The sequence below is a fragment of the Paralichthys olivaceus genome, chromosome 17 (genome assembly GCF_024713975.1).
Source record: "Paralichthys olivaceus isolate ysfri-2021 chromosome 17, ASM2471397v2, whole genome shotgun sequence".
Classification (NCBI taxonomy): domain Eukaryota; kingdom Metazoa; phylum Chordata; class Actinopteri; order Pleuronectiformes; family Paralichthyidae; genus Paralichthys; species Paralichthys olivaceus.
The window spans coordinates 7,391,102-7,415,513 of NC_091109.1; the positions used below are offsets into that span (position 1 = coordinate 7,391,102).

Below are 24,412 nucleotides of genomic sequence, written 5' to 3' on the forward strand. Positions count from 1 at the left end.
TTTTTTTTGGTGCATACCCCCAAATCTAGCCGGCAATAAATAACAAGATGTCATATTGAGTATTTGTTCACGGGGGACGATGGTTTCCTGATTTCTCGGGTGGAATGGTTTGGTGGATGAATCGCAGGTGTAGGAGATATTGCGTGGTGGATGGAGACCAGGTGCTGGAGTTATTTCCGGTCCACGCTGTTAATCACCAACCTGACGCTGAAATATGGCGTGCAATTTAGCAGTTTTAAAATAGAGTTCCCCTCGCCTGCATATACTTAGGTTGGGGAAATAATAATAAGGGCACGATAAAGTCAAGAGACAAGAGGATGTTTCATTTAAATGTGCGCCGCAAAAAATGTGTTCTGTTTTATCAGCGAACGTGGGGCTCAAAGTCTGCAGGATAATAGAAACTAAAAAGGATCTGATGCTGTCTGCCTGATAACAATAATTTGACAGTTTCAATTCCTATGCAGCAATCATGGCTTTGATGTGAGGAGCTGATTAACAACTAACTTCACCAATCCCCCCATTCGAGGATTTTATGTGCACATGCAGCATTCTAAGTGAGAAGAACAAATGAGGGAGAACAAGTCCCTCTTTTTCCTCCAAACTTTTTCTGCTTTTTCAGGCCAAAATAAACAACAAATAAGCGTGTGTATTTGTGCACTATTGATTTGAGTTCCATAGATGAACCGATACATGACTGTAATGTCAATAAACAGTAAATAAAGAGAAGAAAATATGGGCGTGTTTGCTCCAAAACAAGCTCTCTCCTGTTTGCATTAATTTGCGTTGCAGCTTCTGGAAGAGTCAGAGTGTGACAAAGGTTTACATCAGAGACAGACTGTCTAAATATCTGATTATAAGCTGTTTATCCTCATTAAACGATGACAACATAGTAACGCCAATACGCAAGAGGCCTCAAATGTGAAGCTGGTCAATATCTATTGACAGACGAATCATTGTTGTTGTTCTTTCGTTTCGTCATTGTCCAGGCCCCGATGCATGAGGGTCTAAACTGGGAGTGAATGTGATTGGATTTTCGGTCTCCGTCATTAAATTCCCATGCGGGGAATACTAATTCCAGTATTTAGTGCGGTGATGCTGGGGCTTGCTTTCATCTTAAACTGATTCCAGTCTAATTAGATTGGGCATGTGGGGGGTGGTGGATGTATGTCTGGACTAATCCCTGCCTCTCTGTCCCAAACATTGTATTATCCAGAGAAAATCCATTGGCTGCAGGCTATTCAAAGCCAGATCTGCCTCCTCTGCAGCCTCTGCACTGTATCATCTGGAGAGCCGTGGCTCGGAGGGTACACTGTGCAGTGAGGGTGGAACCTAATGGTCATGAGTGATGTATGGGTTGCAGAAAACGCCATTTAGAATTTACAGTAAACCTTTTATCGTGTATTCAGGGCAAGACCGCTCACTGCTGTGGCCTCTTTAGCAAAGCTGTGTCTGAACTACTCTTCTCTTCAGAGGGCATTTTTATTCTAGGACAGTGCAGTTAGGCGGTGGAATTGGGTGGCCACTAAAATACAGTTAAATTAAAAAATTTTTTATATTTTCTTGGACTAATAAACAGTCAGAACCTGTAAACAATATACCTGAGTATGTGCGTATTCCCTGTGCACAGATCAGACTGTCACCCTGCTTCTGAATAACGGACAGACCACAGTGAAATCGCGGTGTAAAGAGGTCCTTCCTCTAGGCACCGAGAAGGCCAGAAAAATGAAAGGCCTTCAGCCATTTTTCTCCACAAAGGTCAAACACAATTCAATTCTATAGTATGAGGGGGGAGGGCTATCTCGGCAAGCGGCTGCACTTTAAGGGTGAGCAACGGGAAAGGACCATTCAGCAGCACATTAGTCAAGGGCGAGGGGTGAAGTCAGAAGGAGGTGAGGAGGGGGGGGGGGGGGTCAGAAAAACATGTTACATGTTGCGGCTGTTTCACTCCACACTGGAGTGTTTGAGCGAAACAATAAAGGCCACAGCCGACTCTGCCCGAGTGAAAAGATCCTCATCTTCCCCTTCATTTTTTGATGTCCTTGTGAAATTTCATTAGGTGGATTTAACGACTTGCGAATGTCGGCTTTCTCCGTGACCCTGACACCGGTGGCGGACGCGACTTGCTGGCAGGGCATGATGTATTGTGTTGAGGTCTTCCTGAGGTGCAATTTTTAATGTGACAGCATCTGTCAACCTCAGCTCTTAAAATTTCACCCTGCCGTCTCGACTTGGCGTCAATTTTTGCTTCTCAGAATAAAGGCGGTTTATAATTTGCACCACAAAACACAATTTCTTATTTATCTATTTATCGACTGGGAAATTTAGTTTAAATATGCTTTGGCCTCTCGATGCTTTGCTTCAGTTGGTGATATGCACCATGTTCAACATCATCAGCATGGGCAGTCGAATGACAGAAAGATTGAGTCTAGTTGTAGGAAACAGCAGATGTTCTTCACCCTCCCATGTGATCATACACTTGTTTATCTATGGTTTTGATTTGTTATTGTGGATGTTTCCCCGATGATGGCAGCGTTGGAGAGTGGCACCTGATCAGATGCAGATTAGCAGACACTTCAAAACCTAATCCCTGCATCTGCTTAGAGTCAGATTACCACAAATAGCATAATGATGGGAAATACCCATTTGGTGATTTAGAATTTTAGTCTGTGACTGACATGACAATTATTGAAGGGATGTTGACTCGATACATAACATTTGAAAAAACAAAGGTTTGCCTGAAACCAAAATGTAATAAGATAAAACAAAATCATATTTTTGAAATGTGTGGTAAATCGTCAGCTTCGATTTAAGTGTTACGCTCATCTTGAGCTGCTTTGAAAAGTTCACTTGAATGAAACTTCATTTAAAGTGTACTGGTTCACAAACTTATATTAAAATCATAATTTAAATGTAACTGTTTGAATTTTAAGTAGCCAACCAAACAATACAGTGTAAGTAAAGGACAATAAACATAACAAGATATAAGAGAACATTAAGTTTAAATCGAATGCGGAAATGTATGAATGAGTGTGTGGAAAAAACTGAAAATGAAATAAAGAATATTTGATGGGACCAGACTGGTTTGCAGATACAGTTTTTAATGTATCACAACAATGAGCAACAAACATACTTGATGAACTATTTCCAGAAGTTGTTCAAATACCATCTACAATAAACGTCATTTCAACTATGACAACAGGTCTGTGACAAAATAAAAAAACGGTTTCAAAACCATGTTATTACCGTGATACGGTACAGTTGAGACCTCAAACAGTACAGTAACAAAAACTAATGCGACTACTCTCTATATATAAAACATCAATAACATTTTTGGTTTAGTTTATTTAAAGTTTTAGCCATAGGGGCTTCTTCTTATTAAAACCTCAGGGTGCATTTCCTATGTAACCCAGATGTTGAAGAGTACATATTGTGTAGGATATGATTGCGCCATGAAAATCCCTTTGACATCCAGAAGAACAATTCCAATTTCAACCTTTTGAAGGCTGTCCCCATAAACATGACACAATCCATCCGTTTGTTTTTAAAAAGTTCTTTTTTTTTTTCTTTTTGGCTGCTGTGCAGTTGCAATATCTATGTACAGTTATATTGTTGGACCATCCTTTTTGTTGGTTTGTTAGCTTTTACCAGTCCTTGGTGTGGAAAGCGTCCTGTCTGAGGCTAACATCTTAGCACATGATGCTAGCTGACAGTTCAGTCTTTTAATGCTGAGCCACCGAGTGGGGAAAGGCAAAAAGCCAGAGTTGTGAAAGCCTTTGGAATCCGGACAGTCGCTCATGTTTGTACAATGGCAGAATTGCACCTTGGGAGGCCAGGATGTCTCTTATGAAACACAATCGAAAAGTGTCTTCAGGATTAAAGTAAATGTCAAAATACTAAAAATCCAAAAAATGACATTTAAAAAGCTCACGCAGAAAATTAAAGTCTGACATTTTGCTTTAAAACTTTGAAAAAAACACCTTTACAATAATAAAACATAAAAGGAAATGTTACTTGATTTCATTGTTTGAAACAATAACTAAGCATGATTTGATTTAACCTGTCAAACAGTTGCATTACATGCTACTTGCTCATCTCAGAATAGGAAATACCAAAAGCAATACATTTTTGCATTTCTTCATATTAATAAATTTGTACCATGCACAGCCAACTACGAATATGTACAACAGCTTAGCTTTCTTTGTTCACAAGCCTTTTTCTTTCATACAAATAGCCTTCTGTTACTTTGGAATGAATCACATTGGTTTCAATTACCAAACTAGAAAGTGATTCGTAAAAAATTGAACACCCTTTGACAGCTTTCACATTCTTAGTTCCACAGCAAAATAACATAAAATAATAAAAGGTAGCAAAGCAAAGCAATTAATGGATCAGTATCTTGTCTGGTAGAAAGTTGAGAGAATGTATGGCAAGCAAAATAACTTTACACAGTAGCAGCAAACTTTGTAAGGTAATACTTTGCAATGTTGAAATCACTAAATGTGGAAAAATGAAAATGTTGACTTTAACTGTAGATCATCAGAAGTGCCCAGAGAATTGATGGGAGGACGTCAACCTATGCGATAAATGTCTGTGTATACGTGTAACACTGTTTTAAGTCCTACAAGTACAGGAAAAGGTTTTTTAATATACAACACAAATGCTGTTGTCCCCCTTTTAAAGCAGCATATTTTCAAACGTAAATGTTCATACCTTTTTTTAACATTGTGACCAACTTGTACCTTAACAGTTTCAAGTATACAGTACTGCTTTCATGGATGCACCAATTATTAAATAGGTCTCTAGATTGTTAGGCATCAATCCTGTAACAAATGTGGACCAATATGCTGCTGCAATAGACACAAATAATAATTAAAATACAAACATACATACATACAAATGGAAAAAAATCTATTAAATTAACAAATGGCCTACTCAAATAATAAAAAGTCAAACAAAAACAAAATAAGTGCACTATAGTCCAGACACAAGCAGGTACCGTAACAGTACAGCAATTCACAAATGAAAAATGTTATATTCACATAATCCGAGAGAGTCTATCAAAACTAGAGTTATTACCTCTTCAGAAAAGGGTGTGAGCAGAGGTAAAAGTGAGAAGGTAAGAGTTGGCACAGATTAGTATATACTACAAGAAAAAAAGGAAAAAATGGGGTGGGAAATAGATACAGCTTGTTGAAATACAAACTGGCAAACACAGGGGCATCATACACATTTACTTCACCATTCTATATTCCCTCAGTGGCAAAACCATACTGTCTTTGTAGGGCAAAACTAAAAGGATATGCACATCGTCCATTGTAACAGTAATATTGTCTCTTGGTACTCTATACACATCAAGGAAATGCGTCCGATAAAGCTTGACATGTTTTGGTTATAAGCCAAGTGTACCCAGGCTTGTTGCTGCTTTAACAAATGAGAAATGTTATGTTCTGACCTGAGAATTTAAAGCTACTGAATTACACCTATCTAAACTAAGAGAGATTCTCTTTGAGGGTTCTGGATCGTCATCCCATACAGTACATGCTAGCATTTGGAAAACAATCCAGCTGAGGTGCAATTTGCTATCGTGAGAGTTTTTGGCTTGAAACAAGCTCCCCAAGGGAGCCTGTGGGATTTTTTCCTACTCCATGTTTTTGTATACAATATAAGCTCAGTCAAGCATCTGCAACAGTTCTGTCCATAACAAAAATCAATCAATATCTTGCCAGCATATCAATATGGGAAAAACAATCCTGAGTCAATCATTTGGTACTGTAATTTTTTGGGTTAAGAGAGACTTTGGAACTGCAGTTTAAAAAGTCTTATTTTTTTCTTTAAGCAAGGGATCCTTTTGTCACTCCTACACACTGAACATATCCATTCTGATACTACTGAAGCTCGCGTCTAGGCCAGAGGCCGGCTTAGCCTTGACTTCCAACGCGTTCTCTAAATCATCCAGCTTCTGGCTTAGCTCATTGTCAGACTCATCTGAACAACTCTCGGTGGGTAGTGAGGTTGGAACCCCTGAGGTGCTGCAGGAAGTTGAGGTAACCGTTGAAGGTGAGGAGAGGGGGGGAGGAGGAGAGGCAGACGGGGAGGAGGAAGCAGCTTTCCGGGCTGTGGTGGCCTGGAACAGGACATTTGGCCAGGACTTCATGGACAAGCGAGAGAGATGAGGAAAGGTGTTATTAGAAGAAGCTGCAGACTGCGAGGTAGATGTGGTGTTAGGAGTAGGGGAGCAGACAGAGTGAGGTAATAATCTAGTATGCTCTTTGGCATTTCTCATTGCTTGTTTGATTGTTTTCTCTTTGTGCAAGCTCGACTGAAGATGTTGGCCAAGTGCTTCATTCCCGTTAACAACCACATTGCAGGCAACACAAGTGTAGTTGCTCACTGCTTTTCGAAGCACTGTCTCTTGCGGGTCAGTAAAAGGATGTCCGAAGTAACAGAAGGACTTCTGATGACGCACCACTGAATCTTCATCAGCAAAAATCATCTGGCACTTCCTGCATATAAACTCATGCTTGACGGACGGTACAATAAAAGCGTCTGGAAAATCCATGGTACTTTTGGTATCTGTTTTGGGATCTTCTTTTGTGCTTTCTGTTGAAGAGCCTTTGTTGGTATCATCCTTAGCATCTATAGCATCTTTTGGTTTGAAAGAGTTGGTGGTGGTGCTCTGTATGCTCTGGGGTGTCTTCACAGGGGTGGGTTTCTGTTGCTGCTGCTGCTGTTGTTTCTGCTGTTGCTCAAGTTGTTTCTGCTGCTGCTGTTGTTGCTTCTGCAGTGAATCCTGAAGGGACTGCTGGTACTGCTGGTACTGCTGCAGGAGAGCGGTCGGGGAGAGACCAGTTGCCATGGCAGCTTGTGGGACTGCTGCCGGGCCATATGGAAACAGGTTTTCCATTCCACACAGTGGTGGGAAGTAGCCCCCTGCCTGGACCCCTCTAGGAAGCTGGGGAGAGAAGCAGTTTGGAAATCCAGGGAAAAAATAGGGCAGGAACTGCCCCCCCAAGAAAGAGGTGGGATCACTTGCCGCAAGAGCATTCTGAAGTGCCTGGAGCTGTGACGCATCCAATGCAGTCTCATTTCCTGGTTTCCCTGGAGCTGAACGTTGTTTCTCCCTTTTCTTAGCCATGCTTGGGGTCTCAGGGCGTGAGCCACTCTCGTTCTCTTGTTCCTTCACCTTCATCTGCAGTGACTTGTCTCCTGATTTCTTGCTGCGGTCTCTCTCTGTGTCTTTGCCTTGCTGCTCTGTATGATTTGCTGCTGCCAAAGGTGTGGAGGGAACAGGAGGAGGAGGAGGAGGTGGAGGAGGAGGAGGAGGAGTCTGCAGAAGAGTCTTGGTTGGGGTAGTGCTGAGAGACATGGCAGGAGAGGGGGTGGCTGGTGTAGGGAACCCAAGCATGCCAGCACCGGGAGACGCTAAAGCTGAAATACAGTGGTATATAAATATGGAAATGTTCAATATTTAAATATTCAATCCCAAATTCCTATGGAAATTGTTTGACAAGATAAAGTAAGGTGTTCAATTTGTCACTGGCTGACTCTTAATGTCTCATTAAGATTTTGTTATGGATCAAAACTGTTCCCATGCGCTTTATGATAATTTCAATCTGCCAATATATTACAATATAAATATACCAAACCTACAATAAGGGGAAAAACAAACATGAACAAAAGTTATGATATAGATACATTTGTTGTAAAAAAAAAATCTCATCAAATTATCAATTAGCAGGTCAACTCTGATGCTGACAATATGCATGCACTAACTCCCACTGTTTTTCATTTTAAAATAGTTTAAAAAATAAGACTTTTTGACAAACACCACTGTGATACAGAATAAACAGTAGTACAGTAGAATAAAATAGTGCATGATAAAGCTCAGTTCATAAAGCTTGTAGTCTATTTAATTTTTTTTCTGTTCGTCATACTAACTCACCAGGTGTGTTGGGTGGGAAAACAGGAAGTGATGATGGCCCATTGACCCCAGGAAGTAGCACGGGTGGTAGGCCAGATAACCCTGGGTAGCCTGAGGGTAGGCTGAGGCCATGAAGTGCATTACTGTTGTCCACTGAAGTCTGTTGCTGCTGGCCAGGCAGGCCAAGTCCCTCACCAACTTTCTTCATGCGGTCCATCTCTTGCTGGGCCATCAGCTGACGGACAGTGGTCGGTGCTAGGTAGTCCTTTTCTCTATCCACCTGGTTTCCCAGGGTTTCTTGCACTTTGGCGATGTGCTGTCTGGAGAAAATGTGGTCTCGTACAGACATCCGGGCAGTGTACTTTATACCACACAAGGTACACTCAGGCCTGGGCCCCTCTGGTGAGCCTTGACTTATCATGAATGGCTTTCCAATGTTAATCTTGAACTTCTTTTCTTTAGCACGGGCATTCTGGAACCACACCTGAACAACACGCTTAGGGAGTCCAATCTCATTGCCCAGCATCTCACACTCTTGCATTGTGGGAGTGCGGTAGTCACTAAAACAGGCCTTAAGAACTTTAAGTTGCAGGTTACTCATCTGAGTCCTGAAGCGTTTGTGGCCTGGCCTGTCCCCAGAATTGCTGCCTTTGCCAGACTTGAAAGGGTTACCTGTCCCAAAGGTACTAGGGGAACTAGGATCAGCTAGGCTTGATGACTCACTCCTGTCATTGCTTTCATCCATGTCATCATCCCTGGAGCTAAAATAAGAGTCACAGTCTCTTCCAGAAAAGCTCAGGGAAGGGCTAACCATGCTGAATTGGAACCTTTCATTGCCAACATCGGAATTTGGCAACAGGCCACACCTGTTGTCACTCAACTTGTCTCCTCCATTGGCAGTGAGGCTCTCAATCTCATTGTTATTACCCTCATCTCCAGTTGTAGCATCACTTATGGCTGTATTAATTGATGATGTCTCGTCAAAGTCCATCTTACTGAGATCATAAGATGAAGCTTCTGCTGAATTCATATTAGGCCCTTCAGTTTCATCACAGTTTTCAGCTTTTAAGGATGAAGGGCTTAAGAAGTTTTTTACCTGTGCATCAGATGGTTTGAGTGGGGTTGAGGATGCAGCAGGCAGCTCATATTCATTTGGCTCAGTCTTGGTAGGCAGCTGTGAGAAGTCAAAGAAATTATATTTATTTGGGCTTTCTCCTCTTTCATTGTCTTGATTCATCATTGGGCTTGGGGGCAAGCTAAAGCCTGCCTGCTTAGCCTCATGCCAGTGTCTGGATCTTATGTGACTATCTAGAGCAGATTTAGCCTTAAACAGTGCTCTGCAGAAGGGACACTTCTTGTGGGACTGGGAGGGCCCTATAGCTCTAAACTGCCCCTTTCTCTCTCTTGCACGGGTATTTTGGAACCAAACTTGCACAACTCTCTTTTTCAAGCCAACCTCTCGTGCAATATGGTCCAACATCTTCCTTGTTGGGTTAGAGTCAAGTAGGTATTTGTCATAGAGAATCTCCAGTTGTTCTGGTGTAATGGTGGTTCTCAAACGTTTATCTCTGTGTTGCTCTTCACTACTATTTCCTCCATCTTTGTCATTACCACTTTCGTCTTTGTCATCCAGTTTCCTTTTCATTGCTCCAGAGCCTGCTGCGGAGGCCAAACCAGAGCTACCCTGAGATGGGATTTGGGAAAGACCTCCAGATAACAGCTGGCTAGCCATTAGGGGGTTGTTGGGATCAAAAATCATGTAGGGCATATCAATGGGTCTTTCAAGGAACTGAGAATGAAGGAATTGGTTTTGGGCAGCCAAGAAATGCATGTGCTGGTGCTCCTGCCATAGCTCAATAGTGGGGAATGCAATCTTGCACTGGTCACACTGGTACTGAAGCATTTGGTGGGGGAGACTGTTTGTGAGTGAGGAAAGGGCCAAAGACAGTGGACTTGAGGGCACTGCTGCTGCCTGTGGCTGGGAATGGGGTCTTGATATTTGTGGCTGGGGAGCCTTCTGAGGAGGTGGCTGAGGAGTGCAAGCCTTAGATGGTCTGGGCTCTGGTAGTGACTTGATCACTGGTGACTGGGCAGTCTCAGTTTGTTTAATTTCAGTTTCAGGGCCAATGTCTGGCTTAGGGGACATTTTCCCCAAACTGGCACGAGGAGAGGCCATCACAGGGGAGCTTGAGCCAGAACTGGTGGCAGTTCCTGTTTGGGACTGTTTAGGTGGCTCTAAAGGTCCTTGGGTAATCCTAACGGGACCCTGCTCAACAGAATCTGTGTATTCCTCAAAAGATTGGTCCTCATAGCCTTCCTCATCTTCATCTTTATAACACAGCTTTTTCTGGTGAGTGATAAGGTCAAAGATGCGTGGAAACACAATGTTGCACTTTTTGCACTGGTACTGCATGTTACTGGTTCTGATGTATCGCTCATTGGTCAGCTCTTTTTTCTCATTATCTTTACAATCTGCCTGGTTCTCATAGCTCTTGCGCGCTTTCTGGCGGGCATTCTGGAACCACACTACAATGACTCTGGTTGGTAGATTGAGCACGGTGGAGAGCTGCTCAATCTCATCATCCTTTGGATAGGCATTAGTGTCAAAGAAATCCTGAAGTACCCTCAACTGGTAATCAGTGAATCTGGTCCTGGAGGACCTCTTGTTGATGGATGACTCGGTTCTGTAATATTCATGGGCACTGAGCTGGGGCTCCATTCGAATATCTTCTAATGTAGTAATAGGAGGAATATTAAAATTGTAGGGAGAGTCTTTACTCCGCTGTCTTTCTTTAAAAAGTGTGTTACGGAACCAGTGCTTTATGACTTTTTGGGGCAAGCCAGATTTCTCTGACATCTCCTGGATTTGCTCTTCATTGGGAGAATTGTTGATGTCAAAGTTGGCACGCAAGATCTTAAGCTGGTCATCAGTAATACGAGTGCGAGGCCTCTTAAACTGAGACTGACGGAGAAAGTTTGGATCAAGACCCAATTGTTGCTGGCAAAGCTGTGTAAGGTCTGTGGAAAGAGAGTCCATTGTGGGCAGTTGGAGGGCCAGCTGAGGGGGCATGCCTGGGTGCTGGACAGACTGCATCATTAGAGGTGGGAAAAGGGGCAGATCCAAGGAAACAGGAAGCTGTACTTGGGGTGGTGCAGATGGGGCAGAGGGTGTTTGAGGAGTTGGTGGTGGCTGGGATGGTGGTGCCTGGTGAGAGGGTTGGTGTGGGGTCTGGTGGGAAGCAGGAACCGGTGAAGGTACTGGGGTTTGGGGCTTGGTCATTGATGTAGATGGAGGCTGTGGAGCCGTCACTGGGGCTGGAGCAGGAGGTGGCGGAGGAGGAGGAGGTGGTGGAGGCGGCGGTGGTGGAGTCTCCGGTGAAGCAGGGTTTATTGGATAGAGTTTGTCATAAGCCTCTCTGTACTGCTGGGCAAACTTTTCAAGCTCCACATATGGGAAAAATTGACTGTGCACATGTTCCTGGTGACTTTTGAGAATAAGCATATTGGAGAAGAGCTTTCCACACATTCCACACTCAAGCTTATCATTGTTCATTTCTGCATTTTCAACTCCTTCTTTGTTTTTCTTTTGGTTTCGTTGTCTGTTTTCATTGTACTGGATGACTAACTCAAATCCAAAGTTCTCTAGCAGTGCTTTGGCTGCATTGCCCCTTGCTCCTGACACAATACGTGGGGGGGGAATCAATGGCTCTGAGAACTTTGACTTTTTAGAATCTCTGTTGTCTTTTCCAACATCACCTAATGCATCACCACCATTTTCCATTTTGGCTCTGTTCTCTTGTTTTTCTAAGTGGTCCTCTGCCTCTCTTGACATTTGAATTTCTGAAATTGAAATAGTCCCTGACTCCATTTTGGTTTTGTGGTTCTGCAGTTGATGATTTTTCTGCTGCTGAATTTGAGACTGTTTCTGAGAGGCTTGCTGTTGCTGCTGCTGCTGCTGAGCTTGTTGCTGTGCCTGAGCCTGCTGCAGCTGGTGCTGCTGTTGCATCTGCTGCTTCAGATCCTCTAAGAATGATCCAGTGAGGCCAGGCATTCCAAAAGCTGCTGCTGAGTGAAGCGCAAGTTCTGGGCTCAGGTTGAATTCAGCTCCAGGGATGTAGAAGGGGAACAGAAACTGTGGTTGTTGAAACTGTAGAAGTGCTTCTGGGGTCATTGGAAAATGGGGGAAAAAAGCTGGATTAAGAAACTGAGGCTGGAAGAAAGCAGCTTGTTGCTGGAGTTCATGCTGAAGCTGCAGTTGCAGTTGGGCTGAGGACTGCGCTGACTGGTGAATGCTTGCCTGTGCTGAAATATGGTCAGTAGTTGTTTGTTTATTACTGTTGCTGCTGTGAGCTTCTTTGGGATCCACAGTGTTTTCTTTGTTAGCAGAGGGTGTGCCACTTCTTGCAGCATCCGAGTTGCTGCTGTTCCCTTGTGTGCTTGGTGCTGGACTCTTTGCAGGCACTGGACCACTAGTACCAGAGATGCTGCTGCTGCTGCTGCTCATTTCAGTTTTGGCTGTTCTTGCTTTGGTCTGGTGGAGTACGGACCTCATATGAATTTCAAGTGTTGAACTTTGGCTGTAGGCAACATTGCAAATATTGCATTTAAATGGTTTGTTATCAGTGCTGTTGCTTGTCTCTTGTGGGACTGGACTTGATGCTTCTTGAAGGACTTTCTTCAACTTATGCAAGTGGGAAACTGAATTATAGTGGACTAGTAAGATGTTCTTTTGGGTAAAGGACTCCTTACATACTGTGCACTTGTAAGGACGAGAGGGGTCCAAAAATTTCTCCATTGTAAAGTTGGGCCCTTTTCTAAATGGTAAGGTTCGTTTAGGTTCTGCTCCCATGTCATCAAGCAGAGAGCTACTGTCACTTCCCGTAGGACTGGGCTTCTCTTCCTGGTCAATGTCATCATCTTTGTCCAAGTCATGTTCAAAGGCCTGAGCTTCCTCTAAGGCCCTGGCCTCACTCTCAGTGATATCTCCATTAGTTGGGAGATTTCCTATTAGCTGCTGCACTTCAGCTTCACTAAGTTCAGGATGTCCATTCTCCAAATGCTTCCTGAGAGCCAGGAATGTCCTGAAGCTGCGCTGGCAAAGGCTGCACATAGTGGCTGCTCTGATGGCATGGTACTGGGAATGTATCTGAAGCTTCTGCATTGTCTTGAAGGCCAGGCTGCAGTGGTTGCAACGATACTTATAGACATGACGATCAGATACTGAGAGCTGCTGTTGTTGCTGCTGGAGTCTTTGGAGCTCACTGAGATGGTCTTGAAGGGTATCAGGGGATTTGGTATCATGTCCTAACCCACTGGCTCTCTTCCAGTCTGGGGCCTCTGAGGCCTCCTTTGGGGGCTTGACTTCCTCACCCTGAGGGTCCAATTCATTCTTTTCTTGACTGGTCAGCTCATCCTTTAAGATGTTTCCTAAAAGTAGAAATACAATTTGAAGTACAATGCTCTGTATTGTTTCCTTTTTTCCTGACACATTATTAAGAATCATATTCTGCTTACCTTGAGATTTTCCACACCCATCAGTAAGGGAGGTAGAGGAATCCATCAGAGATAGACCTTTGTCTTGTCCAGTTTGGGGATGCATAACATTATTTGGTGCTGCTGTGTCAGGTCCAACGACCTATCAAGACCAAAACAATTGATTTATTATTATATCAGTTTAACCTAATGGTAAGAGATGGTAGTCTATCTATGGTGTAATCTTAATATTTGTATACTTTGACAAAGTGTTTTAAAAGAGAACTGGCTCCTCTCAGTGGACTACAAAAATCAGGTTTATGGTAGTATATTGAGTGAGTAGAAATACACATGAGAAATACTTTGTGCAGCAGCCCTTGCCCTCTACTACACAGAAGACCAGAGGGAGGAGTGGATATTTTCATGGCATGTTAACTCTGCTTTTTAAGGGTAAACCAAGTCTTAACCCTCAAAAAGTGGTGTCTATGTGAGGAGACCTTATCTTAGTGTGTATTCAGGCTGAAGTCTCGACCAGGATACAAAACTCATTTTGCACTAACACACACACAGAACATCTTATTCATAATCATTATAACCACATACCGTCATAATAAGCTTTTCCACACAGTCAGGAGCCACACTGTGAAGGTGTGTGAGATGCAGCTGCAGGTGAATCTTGTTGCTCAGGACATCCTGGCACAGTGGGCAGCGGATAACTGGCTGCATGGAATGCTGGGACATAACATGGAGCTGCATACGGTTGGCATCTTTACTGCTGTAGTTGCAATACGGACACTGCTGAACCTAAAAAAAAAAACAAGAAGGTATAATAACTATCCGGCAGAGTGTGGAGAAAATATGAAATGATTTTCAAGAAAACTTTTGCGATCAAAAAGAAAAATGTATTAAAGAGCAGGAATGATTTTTCCTTAGTCGGTCTCTATCTTGATCTACGCAGTAATTAGCATAGCCTGCGGTCCCCTGTCTGCCTCACTAGAGAAATAACTTTTTAAAAACACACAAGGGTTTGGTGAATACATGCAGGAATCCTCTCTCCTGCACTGTTAGGGGGGACAATCAACACATATTTGCGAAATTCAAAGTGGATCTATACAGGGCTTTTCTATTGTTCACTGCCCACTCACCTCATCCACTACATTCCCCCCCCCGCCCCCCGTGCCCACTTCCAAACAGAAAATGTAGATCAGCCATGTTTCATGTAATTCACTTAAGTCTCAACTCATACAATTTTATTAACAGAAAACACGATTGCCCAGAATTTCTAATCAGGAGATTACAGATGACAAAGGTGTGTACTCTCCCCAGCTACGCCTTGCCCTCATTACAGGGAGTACTCTGAACATAGCTGCCTCCCCACCACCTGTCTTAATAGAATCCATTTCTGAAATGACTAAGTCCTCCCTCCTCGCAGGGCCCAGAACCAGACAAGCTAATACTTCATAATCTAATTTAAAAACACATATAATTTAAAGAGATGCAAAAGGGGAAAGAAGCAAAGGGAGGGAGGGAGGCTTAAGGCAAGTGCAGGTATTCCACTTAAGCACACAAAGACTGGCCCACTGTGCTTGATGCTAAAAAGCTCTGTCAGGGAGGGAACGTTGGGCTGCGTTTAACCCTTGCGTAGAAAGCTGGCTTCAGCAGTTGCTTAATGCTTAGCTTAGCATTTTTGCTTCTTAGAGTTCATAAGTATCTTCCCATTAGCTCATCCCACAGTCACGGTGAAGGTTAGATTTAATTAGCGCTTATGAAGAACTTGCCTCATTAGCCATTAGCCTTATGTGCATCCAACATCAGACTGCAATGTGTATTTGGAATATGAATTGCCAGATGTCCACTCAAAATATACACGCACTAAGCACTAAAACCTACATGCATTTTCTTCAGCGAGGGGAAATGATTACCCACAGTGCACCTTAAACGCTCTCAGGATCTGCAAGAGCATACCTGTCTTGAATGTCTAGGAACAAGACCGGTAACAAGTTTGAGATTGTTGCTCGGCAGTTTCCCACAAACATTTACCTGCTCATTGGCAGATGTCTTTCCCTCAGCAGACTTTGGCCTCTTTGGTGGGCTTTCAATTTGTCGATCTGGCGGGAGGGAATGTTTAACCGCAGCATTCTGTCCGGTAAGCTCTTTGGACATGGCGATCACTCCTGTCAGGTGGTCAAGGGAGAGACAGACAGAGAATGCACAGCATTAAAAATTAAAGTTTTTCATGAAGTAATCAGTTATTATTACATGTGTGGCACGCATGTGTGCATTTGTGTAATGTATGCTTGGACATATTTACAGCAAATCTTGTTTTGTAACAGTTTAGAAGCAAGTAAATAAAGCTGGCAATTGCATTAATACATTTCAATATTTGGGGCCATGTTAGATCATGAAATGGTCAATAGACAATTGATGTACATATAATAGAGTAAACAGCAAGAGTACAAAGTTAATATTCAGTGGGACATGGGTGATGATTTAAAAAATGATCTGACAACAAGACAACATAAGCAGGGAGACAAGTGTGGACTGTGTTATTCACATTCATGTACACTGATGTGTTTCTGCCCTGAGGAAATGTGAAATGGAGAAAACTCCGGCAAGCTCATTATCACAGCACGACATACATTAAATGTTATGGTAATATTATACACTTCATTAGTTCATATACATTTCCCCAGCTGCCTCAACAACTCCTCTGTCTGTACAAGATGCTAAATTTTCGGGGGCTCGGTCACGGCTGGTGGTACAGTAGCAGCGGCGCTTGTGTGTGTCTGTTTGTGTGCGCACGTTTAAGCGTGTGTGACGTTAACAGCGGGGCTCAGTGTGGAGAGATCAGCCTCTGGTTGTATAAATGCTGCAGCCGCTGATAAATCTTTCATTAGCCTCATCCTAAGATACAAGCCATGCAGGCTCTGCTTTACTCCTGCCACTGCAATTTACCCACACAAACACAAAGACACAACAACAGCAACTCTCCCTCCCTGCTCTCTTCCTCCCTCTCTCCCTAAGCCATCAGCCCCCTTTTCTGCCTCCCCTCCCCTTGTCTGGTCACTCAAGGCAATATGTGAGCCTCACTCTTGCGAATCAACGCTTCACGCTAGATGCACAAATAGAAAAAAAAGGGAAATCAAAGCACTGATACATGGAGAGGGGGGTTGAAAAAAAACATTTTGTATTTCATATTATTTCGTGGCTCGTGTTTGTATTGGGCGCATATCAATTCCTCTGGCCCGTTCATGCATTTTAATTCTGTTGCATTAAGTAGGCGTTCCACTTATTTTATTTGTAATCCCCTATATCTGGAGCCTGAAATATTGGCCTGTCAAGGAAAGTGACAAGAGAGAGGGAGGGAGGGAAGAAAGGAAGAAAGAGAGCGAGAGAGGGGGGGAAGAAAAAAAAAAACACATGGTCACAATGTGAATTTCCGAGAACATCCGAGAATTGCTCTGCAGCTCAGGAAAGCGAGGTAATCTCGTATTCCACTGCCTGCGATGGCCCCTGCAGGGCCTGTGTGGGTGTCGGTGTGCACATGTGTGTGTATATTGTGTACTTCATGACAGGCCGCTGACACCCCATTGGTCAGATTGGTCCAGGCTGCTAGCACCTATCATATCACCTGACCTTTTCCAAAGCCTGCACCCGCCTCCAGTATTTATTATGACCATTTCTAATTCCAACTTTCAATTTTTGCGTCCGTCTTGCAGTCAATTTGCAACTAAATTACATCCCTGCCAAAAAAAAACGAGATGAGACGATTGTCGGACAAGAGACTGCAAATACATTTACAATGCGGCGGAGGAAAGAGCCTGCACATCACCATTGATTACTGTCATTTTGAATGTAAATGTATTTGTGTAGCATGTGTGTGTGTGTGTGCAAACTGAAGATCTGTCCTTCTGGTGCAAAGTCGTGCTTTCATCATCACTTAAAATACTCAGAGAATGAAAAACATTTGGTCAACCCTGAACTCTCTCTGCATGGACACTTAGGAACTTTAAATGGAAAGTCCTGTGAGTGGATAATAGTCATTTTGAGGCATGTAATTGTGTTCAAAAAGATAAAATCACAAGCAACACAAATATATACAATGGGCAATAGAATTCTATATAAATTTACGAGAGAAAATCTAAATATCCCTCCGTCTGCAGATGGAATCATTTCCCTGCCCTCAATATCCGAAATTATTAGAGAGAAATAATGGAAGAGAGCGGGACGGAAAACTAGACAGGATCAGTGGACTATCCTCTCATTTTCCTTTGTCTCCAAGTCTGCACTCTACACTTAATGACAGTGTCCTTTTTTTCCTCCTCCTCTCTGCCCCCCCCCCCAATCCCTTCATCCTGACGTTGGGCTCCACCAGCTGCAGCCCAGTGAAGCGGAGGGGCAGAATAAACCTGACACCACCAGCCCCACTCTGCCAATGACAAATGTCTGCACGCAGCAGGACCTTGCTTGATTAGATAAATCAAAAGGTGATTTATGACACTCAACCCCCCTTTTGCATTGCAGGGGAAGAGAGCGGCACACTCGCCACCCATCTTTATTTGCAACTGTCAATGATGTTTAGGGAGCGGCGCACACACGCACTTGTATACATGCATGCAGGGCGCTCAAATGGAGAGTCGCAATGGAGGGAGAGGTGTGGAGGAAAAAGAGGGAAGAACAGGAAAAATAAAAACAGTGTAGAGACGGACACAGAAGCCCAGAGCTCTAAACACCTCAGGATATTTCTGTCTCAAATTGTTCCTCAAAACGCAGGATGACCAACAATGCCATCATAGCTAATGCTTTCCCGTGGATCTATTTTAGAATCTGCCCTTTTGTGTTGGAAAGGGTAAGACATTTTGTGCAAACTGAACGAAGCAAATGAGATTTTCACACAAACAAGCACGTAATTGAATCCTTATATCTCTCAAACTATGACTTCAGGTGAAATCAACGACATCATCAGGGCAGCGTCTTGGACAGGCTTTCAAAAATAACCGCCGTGGACCTATTGCAATCTTCTTTTCGCCTTTTTCTTTCGTTTACAAGCCACAGAACAAGCAGATTCCATTCCTGACATTTCATTTCATGAAAATAAAAAACCCAGAAACATAGGGAAGAGAGTGGTGGTTGAGAGTGGGGTGGAGGGGGCTGTCAATTAAGAAGGAGCAGGCTGGGTGGCGGCAGCTTGGATTTAGTATTCAATTTAGCTGTCCTGAGCCCTGGCAGACTGGCTAAGGTTACGGAGCAGTAAATCTAGAGTGGAGAGCCGGCCAAAACAGGCCATGGTGGGCCGGCCGGCATGATTTACTGGCCTGGTGCTCCGAGGTTACGCATTAGGCTGACCCCCGGTCACCTGATAACATTACAGCAACACACTCTGAACCCCAAACTCCCACTGAAGCACTCAGCAGGTCCAGATCTAGCCGGAGGGAGGAGGAGAGAGAGACAGAGAGAGATAGAGACAGAGAGACAGAGAGGGCCTCTCTCTCTCAAACCGCCCCTGCACCCTCTCTACACCCACTTCCACTCCGTCTGTGCGTTCATGGGAAGGGTCCACCACATTAAGTGCCATCCCAAACCAATTAGTGGGGAGTGGAAGTGGGTTATAAAAAAACCCCAACAGCGAGTCTGCATCGATGCTGACATACTGACCATGTGCGACGGCTGTGCTGTGTTTGTCATGCAACACACTCCGTACAAACACAAACTGCTCAAACTAAGACAGAGATTTAATATTGTCAAACAGGCGATAACAACTTAAAGGTTATATTTTTACAAGGACTGTTGCAAAAAACGAACAGAGGAGCTTAAAACGAGATGTTGGGAGCATGTTATTTTGGGAGTCACCATGGTTACGAAACAGTTCCTGTTTCCGCTGAGGAAAGGGAAGTTCACCCTGTAGCTTTCCGCTGTATTTATACCCTACACCTTCAAGAAGTGTGTGTCATTCAGCTGTGAGTGTGACAACAAACACAGTCGCCCTCTGTTACGGAGTGAAGTGTGTCCGATTTGACAAAGGCCCAGAGAGAGACAGAGGGATGGAGGGAGATGAGTGAGGGAAACACATAGTCAGATGGAGAGGGAGAGAGGAAGAGAGAGATGCTTAAACAACAGCTGCCTTGTAGTTTGTGATTTTTAATGACTACCCTTCCTTTCTGTTCCATCTCCGGTTTGTACGCTCATGAGAGATAAATATGAGCGTGGCCTTGTCACATTTGACAAATCGTCTGAGACATTCAACAAGCTGTCATTACACAGAAAACACACACACACACACACGCACAAAGGAATTGCTGCAGGCTTGTAATTAAACATGCTAATATATTTAATATATTTTAATCTCATCATTGAGAGACAGAAAAAGAGCAAAGCTCTCATCTCAAATTGGGCAAATTTGCAAGATGCATGCAAATATAAAAAAAACTGAAGATATGAATGTGAACAAGCTAATATGGAATATTCAACATCTCATCCTGTTTGCCTGCAATTTCATTTTGGTCCAGCCCTACCTGTCACAAATGAACACACAACATTTGTTAGCAGGTAGAGATCAGTGGGGCTGCTGCATAAGATCATTTCCACGCCAGGGTCTTTGTTTATCCGGACAAAGAAGTGGGCCCCTGAGCCATGATGGCGACATGCGCCATCTACAGTACACAGATAGCACAAAGCTATCTGGAAGTAATCCACATAGGGGACATTTGCATGAAGAATGTAACATGGATTATAATTAATCTAAAGTGACATGGGATTAAAAAAGACATTGTAAATGAAGCAAGGGGGAAAAGGCTCTTTGGGTCGGTCGTTCCTTGCCCTTCCCCCCATCTCTCTCTCTCTCTCTTCCCTTCTCTATCTATCTGCCCCTCTTTGTTTAAAGGATCTTGGTCTTGGAGATGAAGTGCGCAAACACACTGCTCACTTGGTCACACTGTAATCCCTTCCCTGGAGATCTCCACACACACACACACAGACACACACACACACACACACACACACACATTGGAACATTTCAAGCCTGCCAGAGATTTGGGGCTGAGGAAGGAGATGCTAAATCTTACTACATTAAGCTGGAAAAAGAGAAAAACAAGGCCCCCGTCTCTGATGATAACCCGAGCATAACAACACACCACTGACACATCAGAACCTCTACCATTAGACTTTCTGAAACCTCCCTTTAATCCAAAGGCAAAAACCCACCAGCAATATTATCATATCTGGATTCCCTCGCCAAACAAGGCGATTCCCCAAACAAATTATACACTAAAATAAAAATGCATACAATGCTGCTTTAACAAATAGGTTTCTGACATCTGATAAACTACACTCAGGAACACATACATACGTAAGCACACTTTAAAGTAGGAGGGACATGGACACTTTTTTTTTTGCATGTGTGCGGTGGTGTTAAATGACGCCGGCGGTAATATGCGGCAGTAAATGCATGGATGGTGGTTCCCCCGCCAGTCCGTCAGACAGGCCTGTCAGAGAGATAGAGCTGAAAGATAGATGACTAGCCAAACTAATAGGCCCCAGCCTCACTCAGCTCTCCTTCTGCCTCATTGAGCCTCACATTATGGAGCTAGGTATGGCATGCTAGGGAAAGAGGAGGTGGGGTGGGAGCTTGAGATGGATAGAGGGGTGGGAGTTTGAAGGTGTGTGTGAGTTGGGGGGAGAATGAGTGTGGTGGCAGGGGCGAAAAAGAGAAAGAGGTGGGGAGATATTAGTAGAGGAGGACGAATGAGAGAGAGAAAGGGAGAGAGGCCAATGCAATGACAGAAAAAAGTGGAGAGAGAGAGAGAGACCGCATGCAATATTCATCCCCAGCCATGGATTTCCATCTCATACATAAAAAGATCATATGAATTCTTATTTGGGTAAATCAAATCTAACAAAGCCAGGGCTATCCCGACCACAGCCTGGCAGCGGAGGCATTATGTGCTCGCTACCTCGCCCAAAATAACAAAAACATCGAGCCGTCTTGTACTGATTGTTGCCCCTCCCCGTGTACAACATCGCCATTCTTACAAACAAATAAACATCCCCCCCCTTTCTTTTCACCCTCGTGCTCCTTCTCTATCCGAGGTGATAGGGTCACAGATTGGACAACAATTAAGGGATAGACAGAGCCGGAGAAAAATAGGAGAGAGAGAAAAATGAAGGGAGGGTGCGAGAGAGAGAGAGAGAGAGAGGGAGAAAAAAAACTAATTTAAGGGTTGCTGGGATGTGGTGCAATATTAGAAAAACATATACACAGGCCCCCCCATCTAATCCCGTGCTTATGAAAAATTAATATGTCATCGGAGAGGGCACAAGAACGAGAAAAGATTAATGCAAGGCGCTTATAAATTACAAGCACGCAAACTGATTTGATTAAAAAATAATCTGGGGCCTGGACATAGCCTGGTAATATCCACAACACTCAACTTATCCCTCTCTCTTTCTCTCCGCTTTTTTCCCCCCCTCCTCTTTTCCTTCTTTCCCACTGTCTCTTCCCCTGTCTCTCTCATTCTCTTTTTCTCTTTCTGTCAGATGGAAACGATTAAAGCGGGTCACATGGAGGCTAGTCAGCAGCGTTCACATGTTACACACACATGTTAGAACCTTATCTGAGGGAGAGAGAGATGAGCGCTAACTCAGAAAAGAAAGGAAGCTTATGGTTCATGTGTTTTTATGTGTGTGTGTGTGTGTGTGTGTGTGTGTTTGTGCATGTGGACTCACGGTCAGCTCTCCTGCTGTCAGTCAACTCTCGTTCAGTGAGGTTGAGTCCGTGCCTGGAGGAAGAGCGAGGAGGTCTCTCACCATCCTCAGCGGTCTCTTCTGAAAAGACACATAGAAGAAAAAACTACATTACCCACAATGCTCTCTAAAATATAGCGCTTTGCTGGCCAGGGCTGGGCCGCTGAAAAACAAACCTCCCATGATGCTGAACTTGAGAAATGGAACAGATGTTTTATCTGATATTGCTGTATCACATTAAAGCCAGTTTGAAAATATTCCTGTTCGTACATGTTCAGTTAATCCTCATAAACCCTTTTTTTCCACCACAAATGTCAAGTGTACTCTGCTGGACAGTGTCTCGCACCGGCGAATAATGCTCCCAGTGACTTGAACAAATGTTGTGTTGAAAATAGCCCTGTCGTGCCACTTCTGGAGGGTGAAACATAAAACATCCGTGACGTGAAAGCAGGGCAGTTGTGCGAAGACAAAATATTTCCTACTGGGGAAGTGTTTTAGTCATTTTTGGGTGTTTCTTCAGGGGGGACTTTTCCAAAACATCTATTTAAAGACAAGGCATAGCAATGTTCTACCTTTCTATGTATTTTCTTCGAAACAAATGTCAGCAATTCTCCTGTTCTTTCTTCAAATCATTCTAATAATTATTTCAGGTTAGACAAATGTAGGTATTACAACTTACAGGAAAGAATTATATAATGTTTGTTTTATTTATATGACTTCTCTGTATAATGCTGGATGCAAATGTTTTATTTGTTCGCGTCAATAAAAAACATAACTATATGAAAACCTCCTTCTACAAACATTATCATGGATAGCCACATAATTTATATTCTATAGAGTAAATATATATTATAAATGTATAATATAATAAATGTGTCTATCTTTATGTTTGTGTATTTCTGTATATCTCTTTATATTTTCTGTATAAAATGTGCGTGCATGCACACAAACCCAACACACACATGCAGCTCTGTACTATTAGCAGATTAGCTTGCCCATCTCGGAGAGTTCAGCCCCTTGTTTGATAATTCTGTGTATCTGCAGTGTTCTGCCAGTGGATTAAAGTGTGTGTATGCGTGCATGTGTGAGTGCAACTGAGTGTGTGTGTGTAGGTACAAGTGTGTGTATGTGTGTATATGTGTCGCCAGCACAAGCTAACACTAATCCAAGCCGAGCCCCAGCGATCCCTTTCATCCAGCCATCATTTGTCTCCGGCTGGGCTGATGTCACTTTGTAATGAATTTTGAGCAGTCTGAGAGAGGCCAGATAACCAGGCATGCACACACACACACACACACACACACACACACACACACACACATACACACACACACACAAATATATATATATATACACACATATACTGCCCTCCTCCATCTCGTGTCTAGCACACACAAATGTAAAATCAAACAGAAAAACTTGCACATAGGTGTCTATTCCCACACACAGAATCATATTCACTCACACACAGACCAAAACCGTTAAAAATTTCATGTCTTCTAAATGGGGGAGGGGAGGAGGGGGGGGCGTCGCTCACCACAAACCCCTCACTCTGCCGGAGAATGAAAGTGGTGTGTGTGTGTGTGTCTGTGTGCATGTGTGTTTGAGTGAGTGTGTGTAAAAGAGCTGCGCTCATCAATCCTGCACTGCCTTAATAACCTTATTTTACAATGCGCATGCACACACACATGCACAAGCACGCACACACACAGTCATATTCATAGAAATCAGGCAAAGGGTGCATTGAGGTCAGCTAGCATTTGCATACAATCACTTTGGCCATTGTATGACGAGCACAAGCGGTCTGTAAAACCCCCGTCGGAAACATGATATGATTAACCCCTTCTCATACAGAGGTGCACACACACACACACACACTCACACACACACACACACACACACACACACACACACACACACACACAAAGACACAGACAGACACACAGACTAAGCACTGGCGCCGTTACTTTAAGCGCCAACACATTAAGTGGACATTATATCCAGCATGAAATTTTCATGGCAGAAACTGGCATGTGATTGAAAAATTGCAGTTGTGTGTATTTTTGCACACGCGGTAGTGCCGCACATATTTTTCACATATGTATACACAGTCAATGTCAAGGTGTAAGTATCCGTCCTTCTTGTGCGTGTGTGTGTGTGTGTGTGTATGTTTGTGTGTAAAATAGGGAGAGACTGGGGCTGCACTCTGCTCCTGATGTTTTATTAATACGTCGGTGACAACGGGGATGAAATATCTCCTGTCAGCCACGAGAGCCCGGA

The 24,412-nt window shown here is 43.5% G+C and overlaps 1 protein-coding gene across 2 annotated transcripts in view; it reads right to left on the reverse strand.

Moving 5' to 3' along the window:
* Positions 1-3,077: 3,077 nt before the first annotated feature.
* The window catches only part of zfhx4 (zinc finger homeobox 4), an 84,113-nt gene continuing 62,778 nt past the window's right edge, over positions 3,078-24,412 (reverse strand). For both annotated transcript variants that reach the window (XM_069512533.1, XM_069512532.1), the window contains exons 7-12: positions 22,115-22,213; positions 15,434-15,567; positions 13,997-14,197; positions 13,436-13,556; positions 7,943-13,348; positions 3,078-7,428 (exon numbers count right to left, since the gene is read on the reverse strand). In XM_069512533.1, coding sequence (XP_069368634.1) covers positions 5,858-7,428; positions 7,943-13,348; positions 13,436-13,556; positions 13,997-14,197; positions 15,434-15,567; positions 22,115-22,213 — 7,532 coding nt within the window. In that variant the 3' untranslated portion in view covers positions 3,078-5,857. The remainder of the gene's footprint in view (positions 7,429-7,942; positions 13,349-13,435; positions 13,557-13,996; positions 14,198-15,433; positions 15,568-22,114; positions 22,214-24,412) is intronic.